Consider the following 17,783-nt stretch of genomic DNA (forward strand, 5'->3'; position numbering starts at 1 on the left):
TTAAAACTAAAATAAAAAAAAGAAACGTGACCCCATAGTCTCAGGAATTTGAATACTTAGTTCCCAGTTGGTGATGCTGTATGAGAAGTTTTAGGAGGTCCTTTGCTGAAGGAAGTATGGGGTGGACCTTGAGAGTTTATAGCATTGCCCTGTGGGTGGTTTGCTCTCACTGTTTTACTTGTGGTTCAAGATGTGAGCTTTCAACTTCCTGATCCAGCCTCCATGCCTCCGATTGGCCATCAAAGTCTCTCATCTCTCTGAAACCATAAGCTAAAATAAATTCTCTGTCCATTAACTTGCTTCTACTCATGGTGTTCTATCGCACTAAAGTAACATACACACTAGCAATTCAGAAAATGTAAGTGTAGCAAAAAAATAAACAAACAAACCTAGAACATCTTCTAACTTAGAGATTTTTCTCTTACCTGGGTTTACCTGGTTTTGACACACAATAGGACTGGGTTTCACTTCGACATTGGTACATTTGGCCTGCTTTTCTCAAGTTAAAGCCAATAATCCCCAGGTCTCAAGGGGTTCTATATAGTTTCTCTTATTCAGGTGACTAAGCAGGAATCTGAGAGATGATCAGATGTCTAAATTGCTCTGCCTTCTGGGTACCAGAAATGACAGCTCACTTTAGCTGCTTTTTAGGTCTTTCTCCCTCTTTTTCTTTTCCAAATTCTTACGTTTGCTTCTCCTTAGTAAATCTGATATTATTTATTCCCTCTTTCTTCCTAGTTCATTTTTCACACAAGCTCTTCCCTTCTATCCAGTCCCAATTCCACTAGCTGTGACCTTAACACTTCCCCTAAATGATCTTAGTTTCAAATTCAGAATCATAGGATAGGAACTGTTGGCAGTAGCACTGGAATTTATGCCTTTCTCCAATATGTGGAAAGAAGAGAATGTGAATTGAATAGCATAGGCTCCCAATGATACTACACTACCACATGCTCAACCTGTTTCTGACCGTGCTAGCAGCTGGGCCAATAGGTGATTGCCACCATTACCCAAGAAGAGGTGGTCACTAGAAGATTCACTGCTTTGTATTTTCTGTTTTCTAAGTTTTGTTTAGCAGCCTCCATTGGGACTGAATCTTGTTGGTGGGGAGCCCTTCCACCAACCAAGAATTCACATGTTATAAGCACTGTGAGAGGAAAAATGCTTCCTGAAAGAAAGCTTGAAAGTCAAGAAGAACTCAAGAGATCATTACATAGGTATATATTTAATATAAACTGTGGTTTCTGTTATAGGCTAATATTTATTTTATTAGCAGTAAGAGTGAGTTACATGCTACACAAAGTATTGGATACAATAATCAGGAAACAAACACAACTGGTTCAGAATTTAAAACTTAGGAGAAAAGTGCTGGCACAGGACTTAATAAACCTCTCATTTTCATTCCATTCTACCCTAAAAAAAAAAATGACTTCCCAAGTTGTAGAATTAAAAAACAAAGCTGTAAATCCCTTGAATCAACAATGACTTCATGACATAGAATGTTTGGCAAACATTATTCGCCTCCTGTGCCATGTTTCTCGGCATTTCCCTTTATCTTGTCTATGCTTTTTGCCTGTACCTCTTCTTGGGTAGGAACTTAAGTGCTCTTAAACATATTTATTATTAGCCAAGTGTGGTGAGACATGGTGTTTCAGAGAGAGAGGAGGGCAGGGGAAGTGAGAGAGGATGAAAAAAGCATATATAAAGAGGGAACAGGTAACTTGCAGGAAGCATGTTAAACTGGATATGAGGAAGATGGTTACATAGCTTCTCTGTTTGATGCACGTGGTTATTGAACAGTGAACGGAGGATAAAACTCCAAAGCTTCTGCCTGTGTGTCATATTCATCATTCTCTGCTGTAATCATTCATTTAGAGCCCAGATATCTCCTCAGTGGGGAGAGCCAAACTTTTCAGTTCCAGCATGGCTTACTGAAGCTACAGAAAGCTTTATTACTATTATTATTATAGATTGCTTTCATTAGCCACAGGACTTATTTCACAGGAAATGTGTTAAACACCAGAAGTAGCTCTTAAGTTGTTGACCACAGGGCTTTGTGCTGAGAATGTTAAATGGATGCTAGAATGCACATAGAATGGAGACTCGATGCTGGAGAGCCTGTACACCAAGACTTTATATCCCAAACCTGCCCAGAGTTCGCTAGCCCTGGGGTTTGGATGCTTGGATGCTCCAAACTGAACCCTCCGCTCCCTGCTTTCTGGCACCCACAGTCTAAAGGGAAAGAAGCCCTCCATAGTTGCCCTTTTCTGTAGTCCATTTCCTGTAGGATCTTAAGATGAACTTCCTTGTCCTGCCTCACTGTGAGTCGTGAAAAGCCTCTCTGCAACCTCACAGGATGACAGCAAGATGCGGTTTGATTGTCTTTCATGCTGGACTATTCCTCCATGTTTTACAGCCAGTGAGCTAATTTCCTAGGACTGAGGACTTACTTCTTTGCTATTTCCCCTTTCTGCTTTATTCCCTTTTTCCTGTGTCCCATTATCTTCTAAATCTGCTAAATTCCCAGGAAGCAAAGGAAATTCCTGCTAGAAGATACAGTTTCAGGAGTGAAAGTCATTCTTCCAAATTGAATGGCCTCTTAAAAAATTCTCAAACCATCACTTGCATGATGGCATAGTTTGGCAAATCCCTGGAAGGGGGTGCTTATTACTTGATCAATTCATTTGTTAATGGATACCTACTGCATTTCAGGAAATAATCAAATTCTTCTCATTGAAATGGATTTTATACAATGAGATAAAAGAAAAAAAACATTTTCGTTTAATTTGCCTCTCTTAAAGTTCAGTGTATACAATAAAGTATGGTGGTGCATAGAATATGAGAAAAGAGTATAAAATATTTCCATAAATTTGGTTCTGCCTTTTGAAAGGTGTCCTCTATATAGGCCAAAGTGTGTGTTTGTGTGTATATGTATGTGTGTGTGTGTATCTGTTTCCATGAACAATCCTGCTCTAACAGACACACATGAGACACAGCCTCCTGAGGTACTCTGGGTTTGATGGTCTTTCTTTTTGCTGATTTGATTTAAAGATTAATTTGACCCTCAACCCAGAACTATATCAAACTCAGACAGAAGCCCGGATTATGGGTCATTTCCTAGGTGAATCATAGGCTTCCTTTAAGAACAAGAAGCAAATACTCCTGTCCATTGACCACAATTTAGTCCCAACACTTTCCTACATCCCAGATCCACTTTCAGGCATTGCTATGCTCTCCTAGAAGAGGGAGACACAAGAACCCCTGGGCTCACACTTCATACTTTCTCAGGCAATTTACTCCAGGAAAACTGGAGAGCAGTGGGGGAGGAGGTGGAAGGAATGCCAAACAAACACTATATATTCTTTTCCTGGAAAGGTCATCCCACTTTTTCTAATTCCTCAGATCTAAAAGAATGTATTTTCTTCTTGTTGCCATAGAAACTACTATTAACATAGATTTGTGTGTGTGTGTGTGTGTGTGTGTGTGTGTGTATGTGTTTTTCTCTCCAAAATGTTTTTTTTGGACAATTTTTTGGCTTCTCCTTTGATGATAGAATACTTACCTCCCATTTACTTTCTTATATGTTAGAAGAATATATATGTTTATATATGCTTTAAATTTAAAGTTATATAGATAAGGAAGATATGTGGATATCTAATGCAGCCAGCAGACTGCAGAAGCATGCCTTCCTGCAATCTTTTGTTGCCTCACAGCATGCCCTTGAGGCACCCTTCCCACCCTCCTCACCCTCCATTGACAAGTCTAGCCACTGACACAGAATTGTGTAAGCCTAGTCAACTGAAGTCTCCAGAACAGGCTCCATCTGGGTGTGTAACAGCTAGTTCATTCTTTGGGCATTTCCAAACATTTAGATGTTTCAAGTAATGTGAGTAAAGTATTTAAATTATAAATTAATTTTTTTCATTGTTCAAGAAACATCTCAACACAATTTTGGGGTATTTCGCATTTCTAATTGTTTGAGAGAGGGTCAAAGGCTGATTTCTTTCCATCGTGATTGGGAGGCGTCGTAAGGGCTGAACTTAAATGAATTCTGTTCAGATTGATTTTGTAAAGCACAAAGTATGCATTGTATCTCTTACTGAGAATGCCCGGCTAACACAATGGTACTGTAGAAAGAAGTCAGTGATGTTAAATGATGTATTTGCTTAAAAACCCAAAGGTGGCTGCCTTATAAACAGCTTACTGCTTTTTAACTAACAAAATCCCAAAATCATTAGAGGATGAGAATTAAAACAGTAAACAAGACCAGTGAAATCCCTGTGAAAAGGGACCCTTGCCTCTGTCTTTCTTTTCAGCGCAGTTAAAAGAACAAATCTATCACCCATTCTTTTCGCAGATAGCTTTATGTTAGATGGGATTTTTTTTTTTTCTGTGACTTAGACTGACCCAAATGTGGTATACCTACAATACAAAGCAGTCAGAAAGAAGAAATGGAAGTGAAGGACCTTAGAGGACAGATTCGCACACCCAAACCACCATGAGCAAAAGAGTCAGCAACACAGCTTGGGGTTTGCCTTTGTTTGGGTATCTTAGAGCAAAGCTGCTATGGAGAAAGCTAAGGAGAAAGCCCGGGGGATGCTGTGTTGCTGCAGAAGATGTAACTCCACTCAAGGGGTGACTTCTGAAGCCTGACCAGATTACTACTTGATTAACTCCATGTAAAACCCAGAGCGCACAAAGCGGGGCAGCGAATCCTTCTCCATCAGGGCATGGATTCTTTTCTGGGCCAGGTCAAAGCTTCTCGGGGAAGGTTTCACCAGGTTGTTCACGGTGATGGTTTTAGTGAAGTGGTCGATGTTCACCTGTGGGCCAAGAAACAGGGTCACTGAGTCAGCTCAGACTTCAGGGTACCAGAAGTGCAGATGAGGTGCAGAATTGTCACCAGCAAAAGGAAAGATAGGAGGGATGCCGTGCAGAGAAATACCATTGCTCTTTCTGAAGCGGGGGAGGGGGAAGTCAGGCAAGCGATGCTGCAGCAAACATGCGGCTCAGATTCAGATCCAACTGTCATTAGACACCTATGGCATTAGACACTAGTGGCCAATCTAGGCATATGCTATTTCATCCTTCAACAACTTAAGAATGTACATGTGAAGTTAAGTGGCTCGAGGCCATCTCTTTGATGAGTGTTTTGAAATCTGGAGAAAGAGATTTGAGTACAGGCGAGCTGATGCTTGGTTTCATGTTCCTATCCTATGAAGTTTCCTGCTCTCTGATGACAGTGGCAAAAAACAAACAGTTCTTGGCCAGGGACCCATGACCTTTTGAAGAGCTTTAGAATCATTGTTTCCTGACAACAATGAAGAAGCAACCGTTTTGATGAGATTACAACTATAGCCATGAACCATCCATTTTTCTGCTGAGTGGTTAGTCTGTGACAGGGCTTGAACCCAGGACCTTCTGCATGCTAGAAAGTGCTCTGCCACTGAGCTACATCTTCATACCCACTCTTAAGAGAGCCAGCTAAGGATACTACACAAGCGAAGAAATAAACATCTCATGTTGTATCTAAAGATGTATTACATATGTAAAAGAAGAAAGATGATAGGAATATTTTCCTTTACAAATATCATCTATAATAGATCGCTGACCACAAAAAAAGTCTCACTTAATCACCTATGTGCTTGACGCCAAACCTTTGATGACAAAAATGCATACATTGGATTCACGAGAACCATGTGGGATTATAGGACTGGATAGACAGTTCTGGCTGTGGCTGTTCTGGATTTTTCAATGAGCTTTTCAGTTTGGTTTTATTGATAGCAAAGATGACAGCAGACAAGCTTCCCGAAAGCTTTCTTGAAACCTCAACATAGCTGGTCTACAGCAGTGAATTAGTGGTATACTGGCTTTAAATACCTTTTGCATTATTATCTTGCATTATTTTGGTTTTCATGAATGGAAGCCCTGTTGCCTCAGCCAAGGACAAATGTCAAAGGCTAGAAGCAGGACTCACTGGCATCAATTAGTTCGAGCACTCATGTGTGTTTTCACATCTACCGCTTGTTCAATTTAATTCTCATAACTTTACAGAACAGTTGCAGTCATTCTTACTTTTCACAGGGAAGAAACTATACCCTACATTTTACCCCAAATCTTACATTGGCTTCCATCTTGCTTAAGTTAGTTACATGGCACTGAAGTGAGATTTCAATAGCCACTGGTTGCACAGTTGTCTGTGCACCATTTAAGTCAAGCACTTGACACTATCACACTGCCTTTGTATTCAGTAGGTGCTTACTAAGCACTCTAATGACAAGTACAAGTAGACTTTGGCTCCAAATGTCATTCCTGAAGCTCATGAAGCCATGCCCAATAATGTGTTCACCTGGCTCTAAAATGGCTGCACTCAGCCACCTGCTCACCAGGACCCACCTCTTTAGGGGCCTCTGTCTGGATGAATTCTTCATAAATTTGCTTTGCCTTCTCGGCCCTTTTGACTGGGGACTTGATCTTCTTGTAATTCTCACAGGCAATCCAGAACTCAAGGTTTTCCTCGCTGAACTCAGACTTCAGGAAGCTTTTGAAGCTGGCAAGTCCATCTAGCAAGTAAAAAGTCAGCAGGAGAAATTCACTAATTGATTTCACAAGCTCTGTATCTGGATGGATAGCCCAAACTTACTTCCAGCACATTCCCCCACTGATGTAAATATTTTACAAATGGAAACATCTAATTCTCATTATACACCCAAAGAGTAGGTATTTTAAGAGACCTAGTTTGTAAATAAGGTCACAGAAGTCTAGGGAACTGCCCTGAAATATTCAGCAAGTAAGTACAGGCCCAGGACTTAAAACCAGGCTATTTGATTCTGCAGTCTCACACATTTGTCTATTATCCTGAGCCACTTTTCAAGAGATGTGTGATTCTTTTTCTCAGAACTGGAAAATGTCCTTAGGAGCTGTCTACTCTCTCCTGCACTTGAACTGGGAGAAAAACCTAAGACTGGAGAAAAGATGCTAGAGATGACATGGAAAGGCTCAATGATGCTGTCCCATGCATTGACTTGTAGTTCGTCATCATCTGCCCTTATCCCTTTGTTCAGATGGAGGCAGGCTGAGATGGAATCAGACAGGCTGAGACAACGAAAGGTGCTCTGCTTGTCATACACTCTGACCCTGGACAGAGGGCTTTGCCTCACCGTCTTTTACACAGTGTGCATTCAGGTGACACCGAGGATGCTCATCAATATTGTCGACATTCAGGACACATATCAATTCCAAAGAACATTTTCTTTTTCAGCAGTGAAAATTGAATCAAGACCCTCATGTATACTACACAAGAACTCTATCACAAAGAGCTATGTTCCTAGCCCCAAAGACTATATTTAAAGTTTGATTGATCAAAATAAATAAAATTTATAATGATCGCCAGAAACTTTTATCTTGTTTTTTCTTTCTACAGGTGAATTTTTGAGTAAGTACCACATGCCACGATGGTAAATGAAATAAACTTGGCTCCCTAGCAAAGTTGAGAGATTCCAAGGAAAGTTAAAAAAAGATGAAGAGGCATGTTGCACATCTATGCAGTGAAAGAAAACCGTTAAAGAGCAGCAATGCAGTCACAGCGGGAAACTAACTTCAGTTCAGATTGAAGAAAAGTGAAATAGCAATGTTGAAATTGATATCTTGACAAAGAGACCAGGTGAAGTTGTCACATAGAGGCAGTTATTATGTCCATCGGTTAACTTTACATCAGTGCTTAGAATACAGAGAACGTAATTTAGCAACGGTGAGGCTGTATACAGGTGGAGAAGCTTATTTGTGTATAAATGATAGTTCCTGGACCTTATCCTTTCCTTTTTCTTGACCTTCTAATACTAATCTTCCAAATGATAGATGGGGGTTGTTCATGAAGAGGATATAACAACGTATTGGAGATGAGAAAAGGGGGAAAATCTAAATTTATACTGTTTCCCTTCTCTTAGTAGAGAATGTGCATGTGAATATGCACCCGTGTACATAAAACCATTCAAACCTAAATCCCAACAACTAGATCTGTCAGAAGAGAATCATGATATTCCAAAGGAAAATGGAGGTTTCTAAAGAAGGAGGAAAAAACCTAGCTTCCACAGGCTATGTCAAAGCCACAGTCTTGGCAGCATGTCCTGGTATGCCGTCTGCCTCCGGAGACAGAAGGTAGAAATGACTGCCATCAACTTCAGGAAACATCCTTCCCTTACTTGCCCCAACAAGGACATGTTACAAATCATTATTTCTGTTTAGGTCACATAGTCACATTCTAGATTCTATTTGTTGTTGTTGGGTTGTTTTTTTTTTTTTTTTTTGATCCAATTTCAATCTATTTCTCTTTTTCTCAAGCACTTGTTGCTTTCTCGTTTGTAGACTGTAAATTTTCATTTATTGGTCATTGACTATTAAATGAATTGCACGAAATATATGTGACGATAAAAGCAGAGATACAGGGCCATTTTTTAAAGTGTGTGAGTGGGGGGTGGCATGCATGTGGCGTGTATTTGTAGGCGTGTGTTATCATGTGTGTGGATACACAGGTTGTTCTTGGAGTCACAGGTTGGATGCGCATCTTGGATGTTCCTCATGCACACGTGTGTGCATACATGTGGAGGCTCAGGCTTGATGTCTGAATCTTCATTGCTCTTCCGCCTTCATCTCTGGGATACGAACTCTCAGTCATTCCTGGAGCTTGCTGATATGGCTGGTCTCACTGAGCAGCTTGCCCAGCAATCCCCGGACCCTGCCATCTGAGGATGGAATTACAGATGGCTCATCACTCCCACTTGGTAGGTACATGAGTTCTGGGCTTTCAGACTCCTGTCCTTTTACTTCCGTTACAAGGCGGCCCTTAACCACTGACCCATCTTCCCAGCACATTTTCATTCCTCCCATGCTGCCCACGTTGTTCCCTGCAGCCAAACTCAATTCTGAAGAAAAAGAATGGCCAGGTTGGAAATTAACTGGGATTAGGTTCAGTATTGATTCCAGGACCCAAGCAAGACACTTTGCCATTTAATCCTTCCTCTGTACTTCTAGGACACCATCATCGATCGACACTAGAGGCATCTGGGAACGTAAGTAGGCTTGAACAACAGTTTTCTCTAGGAACCTGGCTGGCTCGTTGTATTACTTTAAACCATTTTGATAAAGTCAGGCAGGCTGCCTTTTCCTATCCACGCTGCAGTTTCTGCTGCACTGCTAGTCAGAATTTAATGATAACTGCTCGGCATACACCTCGAAAGAACCAAGACCCAGGTTTATCCTTGTCGTGGCTAATTTTTTTTTTTTTATAGCAAATGTGTTGGATGCTCTTTATTGAAATGGAAAAACTCTCAAGTCACTTTTTAGCTACCAGGAAATAAGGTCTTATGAGCATCCATGTAACCAGATCTCAGATTTCGGAGGACAAAGTAATTCCATAGAATACAGCTGTGGCAAACTCTTAGCCCCTCCCCCCCATAGCCCCAAAGCCCCACATATTATCAAACTCTCTATTCCACTTCTTTGTAAAAACTTGAGGATAGAGATCAGTCCTCCCAACCACTGATGTCTCAGACCTGAGAACTCACATCCAGACCTTAGCATTCACTTCACAGCAGGAAATGAACTAGCGGAGCAGCTTTCCAGTGCAGAGACACACATTCTGAGTGCTGGCTCTCTCTCTCTCTCTCTTTCTCTCTCTCTCATGAATTTCACAATACTATTTCAAGGCTTTTTCTTTTTCAATGTATGCACTTTAAACTAAGAAAAAAAATAGTCTCATGCCCTACTGGTCTGGGAGCCTCTTAAATCTACTCCTTCTCTCACATGCCTTCTGAGCACTCTCCAGAGATTCCCTTAGCAGAGTAGTCAGTTCCCACCAACTTCCTACTTCTTAGACTGGTTTTCTAGTGGTCCTTTTCTCAGAGACTTTTTCTATTGAATTCCCATCACCCCTGAATGTATGGTTTTTTTAAAAATCAAAGTTGAAAAGAATCCAGCCCAAATATCTCTATTCTACAAGGTATGCATATTTTTATTACTCCACTACTTTTACCTGAGGAACCACAAAACTCTAGCACACAACCCTAAGAAAGCATTACGGGGCCTGCATGAGCCAGCACAGGGCCTCAGAATGCCTCTTAGCACACCCAGGCATCAGCCACCAACCAGAACTCTGAGGAAGTCCATACGATGACTGGCCATAAGCATTTTGTGAGTAGGGTGCCCATACGTCATATGGCCCCCATATACTGTAATCTCAGAGCTGGCCCTAATACGTGATAGAAATTTTTGACACTACGCAAATCAGAGTACTGGCCATATACGGGGTGAGGGTTAGCCTGTAAAACCACTCTGAGGATAAAAGGAGCATTATACAAATCCAAGAATCCAAGATAGATTGTCATAAAATATTGAAAACGGGATTAACGCAAATACTTCAGTGGCGGTGGCATTGGCAGTTTAGAAGAAGCATGACGTGGCTTACTGGATCAGAGCTTGGGCTTCAGAATCAAGATTGCCAAGTGGTGAATCCTGGCACACCTTCTTATGAAACAACACAGACAGTTAGTTAGCCTTTTGGAGCCTCTCCCAGTTTGTATGCTAAATGAAAATAATAATGAAACCTACATGGCAGGGCTATGGTAAGGACTAAATAATTCACATGTCGCTTTTATATGGGGCCAAGCATAATTTTCATGCAGCTCAGTTCACACTCTTTCTTTCTCATTATTGGTAACAAATTAAAAACTACTGTTTGTCATCATCACAAGCCCCACACAAATTTTACCTCATCTGTGACATCATCTTACCCCCACTGCCACCTGCTCCCTCTTGAGGGTTTTTGTCAATGGAGGGAAGACATTATCTTTTCTATCCCATTGGGACTGTCTGCTTGTTCAGCCATCTTTTCCATGAGGTTTTTAACTGTTTTTATTTTCCTTATCTTCACTTCCCCTTTCGTTTCCCCCTCCTTGGATATATGCGCCTAACACTTAATAGTGAATCTCAATGAACTATGAAATTATTATATCTCTCCAACACACAGGACCAAAGAACAAGAACTTTCTTTCTTTGAGACAGGGCTTCTCTGTGTAGTTCTAGATGTCCTGGAATGCTCTCTGTAGACCTGGCTGGCCTCAGACTCAGAGACCTGCCTGCTTTTGCCTCCTAAGAGCTGAGATTAAAGGTGTGTACCATCCATGCCTGGCAGACCATAAACTTTAAAGAAATGTAAATACCCAATGTTGTTACTGTTGTATTTTACATCATAGGCAAGCTACCTAGCTCTCCTGATGATGAATTTTTTTTCTGAAAAATAGAGATAGTTATTGTACATACATCTCAAGATTATTGCACCCACTGAATAGAATAATATATGCAAATTGTTTAGAATAATGTATAGCATATGTGAATAAAGAATATCTCTTTTGTATCACTCATTTTATTATCATTCTCATAAATGAAATTTGCGGCTGTCAATCAATGAGCTGATAATGGGGACCATGACATAGAAAGGAGAAAACCGGAAAGCAAAGAAAGAGAAGCCAAAGTAGACTGTGAAGACAGAAACCAAAGGATGAGCCTGAAGCCAGCTGCTCTGTGCCTCGAGGGACTGTCTGAGGAAATTCTCTGACCTTTTACAACTCTTGGGAAAAGAGAACCCAAATAAAAACTGTCCTGCCACAGACTGGGCTTTGTCCCTCTTTGCTCTTTAAAATGCTGGTGTGGGAGAATCAGCGTCCCTAATGATGCTAGGATGCAGTTATGTAAGCTCCCATGTGGGATCTATTTTTGTTCTTAAAGATCAACATACTTGCTATGTGCCCTGTAGACCTAACAGATGAAAACAGATGGCTACTGTTGTACAACTGAAGGTAAAGCTTGTAAGAATTTGATGTATTTTTAAAAACAAAGTCAAGGACACCCTCCCCAAATGATTATAAATCATTTTTAGGGGCAGAGAGATGGCTCAGCTGGTAAAGGCATTTGGTGTGCAAACCTGATGCCCTGAATTCTGTTCCAGAACACCCAGTGAAAAGGGGAACCTTTGCTTTACAGAAGCTTTTCAGTTTCATCAGGTTCCATTTATTGATTGTTGCTCTTAGAGCCTGTGCTGTTGGTGTTCTGTTCAGGAAGTTGTCTCCTGTGCCAATGAGTTCAAGGTTCTTCCCCACATTTTCTTCTAAGAGGTTTAGTGTGTCTGGTTTTATATTAAGGTCTTTGATCCACTTAGACTTTAGTTTTGTGCAGGGTGATAAGTATGGATCTATTTGCATTTTTCTACATGTAGACATCCAGTTAGACCAGCACCATTTGTTGAAGACTGCCTACAGACTGGGAAAGGATCTTCACCAAACCTATATCTGACAGAGGACTAATATCCAGTATATATAAAAAACTCAAGAAGTTAAACAGCAACAAATCAAGTAATCCAATTTAAAAAATGAGGTACAGAGATAAACAGAGAATTCTCAATAGAGGAATATCGAATGGCCGAAAAACACTTAAAGAAATGCTCAATGTCCTTAGTCATCAGGGAAATGCAAACCAAAACGACCCTGAGATTTCACCTTACACCCATCAGAACCACTAAGATCAAAAGCTCAAGTGGCAACACATGCTGGAGAGGTTGGGGAGAAAGGGGAACCCTCCTCCACCCCTGGTGAGAATATAAACTTGTACAACCACCCTGGAAATAAATCTGGAGCTTTCTTAGACAATTAGGAATAGCGCTTCCTCAAGATCCAGCTATACCACTCCTAGGCATATACCCAAAAGAGTCTCAAGTACACAATAAGGACATCTGCTCAACCATGTTTGTAGCAGCTTTATTTGTAATAGCCAGAAGCTGTAATCAACCCAGATGCCCCTCAACTGAGAAATGGATACAAAATTATGGCACATTTACACAATGGAATATTACTCAGCAATAAAAAACAAGGAAATCATGAAATTTGCAGGTAAATTGTGGGAACTGGAAAAGATCATACTGAGTGAGATATCCCAGAAGCAGAAAGACACAAAGGGTATATACTCACTCATAAGTGGAGAGTAGACATATAATATAGGATAAACCTACTAAAATCTGTACACCTAAAGAAACTAATCAAGACAGAGGACGCCAGCTAAAATGCTCAATCCCCATTCAGAAAGGCAAAGAGGATGGACATCAGAAGAAGGAGAAAACAGGGAACAGGAAAAGAGCCTGTTACAGAGGGCCTCTGAAAGGCTCTACCCTGCAGGGTATCAAAGCAGATGCTGAGACTTATGGCCAACCTTTGGGCAGAGTGCAGGGAAGCTTATGAAGGTAAGTGGGAAATAGTAAGACCTGGAGAGGACAGGAGCTCCACAAGGAGAGCAACAAAACCAAAAAATCTGGGCACAGAGGTCTTTTCTGAGACTGATACTCCAACCAAGGACCATTGATGGAGATAACCTAGAACCCCTGCACAGAGGTAGCCCATGGCATTTCAGTGTCCAAGTGGGTTCCATAGTAATGGGAAGAGGGACTGTCTCTGACAGGAACTGATTGGCCTGCTCTTTGATCATCTCTCCCTGAGGGGGGAGCAGCCTTACCAGGCCACAGAGGAAGACAATGCAGCCACTCCTGATGAGACCTGATAGACTAGGATAAGAAGGAAGGAGAGGAAGACCTCCCCTATCAGTGGACTTGGGGAGGGACATGCATGGAGAAGAGGGAGGAAGGGAGTGGGAGGGGAAGAGGGAGGGGTTAATGGGGGGAAACAAAGTGAATAAAGTGTAATTAATAAAAATTAAAAATTAAAAAAATTATTCCTGGATACATAAGGTGAAAGCTAGCCTGGGCTGCATGAAGCCCTGGCACAATAACTACAGAAATAGTCAAACAATATAATACATCAAATAAAAGGTTTTGTGCACTAATGCAAAAAAAAAAAAAAAAGAAAAAGAAAAGAAAAGAAAAGAGGGAACCAATTCCTAAATGTTTCCCTTTGATCTCCCCACACATGGACATGTACACACACACACACATGAGCGCACAAGCACATACACATACAAGCACGTACAGACATATTACTAATATATAACATAATTTAAAAATGAATTTGAGTAAGTAGATCCCTAATCGTAAACAGCAGTTTGTATAGGGTCTTTTTCTACTAAAGAAACTTTTGATTTAGTGACTGCTGCAGTAACTATCAACTCTGAGAGGCAATGGCCTATCTCAATACAAAGAGTTCCAAATGCTTCTTCTGAATCAGCAAAAAAGTTACCCCTACCGTCCAAGGTCCAAGTTTTGTTTTGTTTTGTTTTGTTTTTTAAGAGAACATGTTATTCTGGATTTCATATGAATTCAGAGCTCACCGTATGGCCCAAGCTAGTCTTAAACTTACAGCAATCCTCTTGTACCAGCCTCTCAAGCTCTTGAATTACAAGGACAAGCCACCAAGCTCATTGTTAAATGGCTTGCATTTCTCAAGTCAAGCATGCATAAAGGGATCATTATGCTTGGAGTGGTATGCTTTTTAAAATGTATCTGCCTTTCCTACTTGTTTTACACCAATCACAGCTAGTATCAGTTATTTCCAATTACAGATTACTAGTTTCATTAGATTATAAATAGAATATCCCATAAGAGGTATCGAATAGCCAGAGCTTGATTAACATTTATCCATGATGCATCATGGCAGATATGCAGGTAACTGGTCACATATTGTTTCTCCAGGCTGATGGTGCTGTTGTGTCTGGATGCTGGCATAGAATTGTCTGGGCCTACCTTTCCTCCCTATGTTTCTACCTTAGAATGACTGGAGATATAATGAGCAGAGACAGAACGGTGAGAGAGACATAAAGAAAGAAGACTCAAAGAGACTATCAGAGAGGAGAGGCAGCGATGGAAATATAATGGAGAATAGACAGACAGTCTTAACAGACAATCTTACTCATAGCTTCATCCCCCTTATAAGCCATAGTTCCTTTGTTTCTGTTGGATCTTTCATACTCATACCTTAAGCCCTTTGTTGATGGAGCTAGTTTGAGTGAAAAGGTATCATGTTTAAGGAAAAGTTTGGCTAAAATAGCTATTTGAATGCTTTTCCACGTATTGCTTTGAGGAAATTATATATATATGAGAAAATGCATAGATACAAGCATAATTTCTCCTCTGAGAAGTAGAAAATATTCCTGTGAAATCCTCAGACCTCAAGCTCACACTAGAACAGTATCTATTTACAATTGGAAAGACTTTGACCCCTAAACAATGTTGTGGTGCTAATAGTACATTCTGCTGGCTTAGCTTCCACCCATAGCTTTCTTATTCTAATAGTCCTTTGTCCCCTTAAAATCAAAATATATGAGTGTGTGGGCCTAAGAATTAGTGTGAGTGAAAAGAATTGATATTTATCTTCCCCCTTAAGAATTCAGTAAACATAGTTTTGCTAACTCTTATTTCTTCATAACAACAGCGAATATCCTTACCTAGTCTCCTTAACACTCATAACTTATCAACATGCTATGTCAAAATGCTATTGGCCCGAAAATTACTGGAATAAAACAATAAATCAATAGATAACACAAGCATTTTTGTTCTACATGGCTGTTCTACATTCATGGAATTTCTAGGTCCCAAGAAGCAAACTCAATTAAGCAAACTCATTCATTCAAAAATATTCACTGAACACCTTGCATATGTCAGGGCATGGTACTATTGTTAGATTAAGGCTTTTAAAAAGATATAAAGAGAATAAGAGAATAAGAAGTGAATGTGATTCAAAACGTTTCAAGTTAGAGGCTGTAGGTCTCAGCTCCAAAACTTAAAAACTGGGTTTAATGCTTGTAAGCAAAAGTTACTCCATTATAAACAAACTGCGAAATTGTTCATGTAAGGTCTAGAGAGATGGCACAGCAGTTAACACCAGTTACTCTTGCAGAAGACCTGAGTTTGTTTCCCAGCACACACAAGGCAGCTCAGACCCTTCTGTAACTCCAGCTGCAGGGGATCTGAGGCCCTATTCTGGCCTCCACCGGCACCAGGCATAAATGTTGTGCACATAAGTATATTCAAGCAACACACACATAAAATAAACATAAAATTTTGTTTTAAAATATTTATATACCATTCTACCATGAAGCCATTTTCATCCATTCTGTCCTCATTACTCATAATGGCTCTACTAAGCACTCATTTTAAATCCTTATTTTTTTCCTAAGCATCTAACAATGTTTCATGTTCCATTCTTGTGGTGCTGATGAAGAGATAAGTAGGACATTGCAAGTTGGTCACAAATTTAGAGTGCATCTGCCAACAGGTATTAATTTCTCCCAGACCATGCACTTTTTCCTTTTGAAATTTCTCTGAGGAAAAAGACTAAACCTGACCACCAATGAACATATAACATGTCCCAGAAGGAAAACAACAAAACACCGATAGCAGGTACTAAGCAGCATGAAGTAGGGGAAGGGTAAGTAATACTTGTTGTATTAGTTTCAGCTTGGAAAGAGTGTGTGTCTTTGTTGTGTCTCAAATGGATCTCTACAAGGTAAAGCTAACAGAAGAGGAAGCAGGGCATGGAGAGGGTCAGTCAAGTGTTGGAGATAGAAATCTCTTCATGTCCCAAGAGCAGCTGATAGCAGTCTGAGCTAGCATGTCTGTGGCTTGCTCAAAGACGTTCCAATGCTACCGCTAGTTTTTTTCAGTCTAAGTAAGAGGCAAGGCGGGAAAGGTGGTGATCTAGCTTACTCATAAGAACATGAAGAAGCATACAGGATCAGGGAGGGTGATGCCCGCTTGCAATCCCAGCCCTTGAGAGATGGAGGCAGGAGTTCAAGCTCATGCTCAGATACATAGTGAGCTTAAGGGCCAGTCTGGACTGCAGAAGATCCTGTCTCAACCAGCAAGGTATGTGATGTAGCTTAAACAAGGAAACAAGGACAGGCATGAGCAGAGCCTCATACATCTGGCCTCGTGTTCTCCCACAGTGACTTTCCCATCTAGCCAAGGGCACAACTCCAGGCTGCTCTTCCTTTGTTCGGACCACAAATTGGAGAAGGACATGAGCAGAACAAAGGTGCTTCGTCTGTCCCAAGCCTGACACTCATGAGAAGCACATGAACTTACAGTTGCTCTGGAGAAGCTTGTCCAGGGAATGGCGCCACTGCAGGGCCTCTTCCAGCGAGGGCCTAAACCAACAGGGGGACAGAGAAGGGTGACAGTGTAAGAAGGAAGTTAACAATAGGCATGAAAAGTACTTGACTCTGGTTTTCTTAGGTGGAAATGACACAACTGGTGATTGGCCCTTGGGTAGGGATGGATGGTCTATGTTCACATGGTTGGTTCTGATTAGATGTTTTGGTGATATGTGCGGTGCGTTCTTATTGCTTTCTGAACAATCTGATGAGACAAGGTTTTTGAGGAAGTAGAGTCTATTTGCCCTGAGGCTCTGTCTAATAGTCTTGTGTATTCCATAAGAGTGAATCCAAAGATTATCTTTATTTCAAATATAGGTTAATGAAATCCTACTGTCCCTCCACAGAGGGTAAGTGAATTCTCTGTGTTTCCCAGTGCCACCCATTGGTCACCAACTTAATCAGCGAATGTTTGTATTTGGTTCTAAAGCCCAATGTCACAGTCACCTCACTAAGGCTAACAGAAGACACTCAGCTTGACTTTGTCCCGTACTGGAAGTATGACAGAAAAACAAGATCTACCTTTCTTCCTTCCTTCCTTCCTTCCTTCCTTCCTTCCTTCCTTCCTTCCTTCCTTCCTTCCTTCCTTCCTTCCTTTCTTTCTTTCTTTCTTTCTTTCTTTCTTTCTTTCTTTCTTTCTT

At 40.8% G+C, this 17,783-nt stretch overlaps 1 protein-coding gene across 1 annotated transcript in view; it reads right to left on the minus strand.

The window, feature by feature from the left end:
- Window positions 1-1,206: 1,206 nt before the first annotated feature.
- The window catches only part of Rgs5 (regulator of G protein signaling 5), a 44,203-nt gene continuing 27,626 nt past the window's right edge, over window positions 1,207-17,783 (minus strand). The window contains exons 3-5 of the mRNA XM_055624643.1: window positions 17,075-17,136; window positions 6,397-6,563; window positions 1,207-4,823 (exon numbers count right to left, since the gene is read on the minus strand). Of these exons, the coding sequence (XP_055480618.1) occupies window positions 4,662-4,823; window positions 6,397-6,563; window positions 17,075-17,136 (391 nt within the window). The 3' untranslated portion in view covers window positions 1,207-4,661. The remainder of the gene's footprint in view (window positions 4,824-6,396; window positions 6,564-17,074; window positions 17,137-17,783) is intronic.

Source organism: Psammomys obesus, unplaced genomic scaffold, assembly GCF_907164565.1.
Source record: "Psammomys obesus unplaced genomic scaffold, mPsaObe1.curated_primary_1811, whole genome shotgun sequence".
Classification (NCBI taxonomy): Eukaryota; Metazoa; Chordata; class Mammalia; order Rodentia; family Muridae; genus Psammomys; species Psammomys obesus.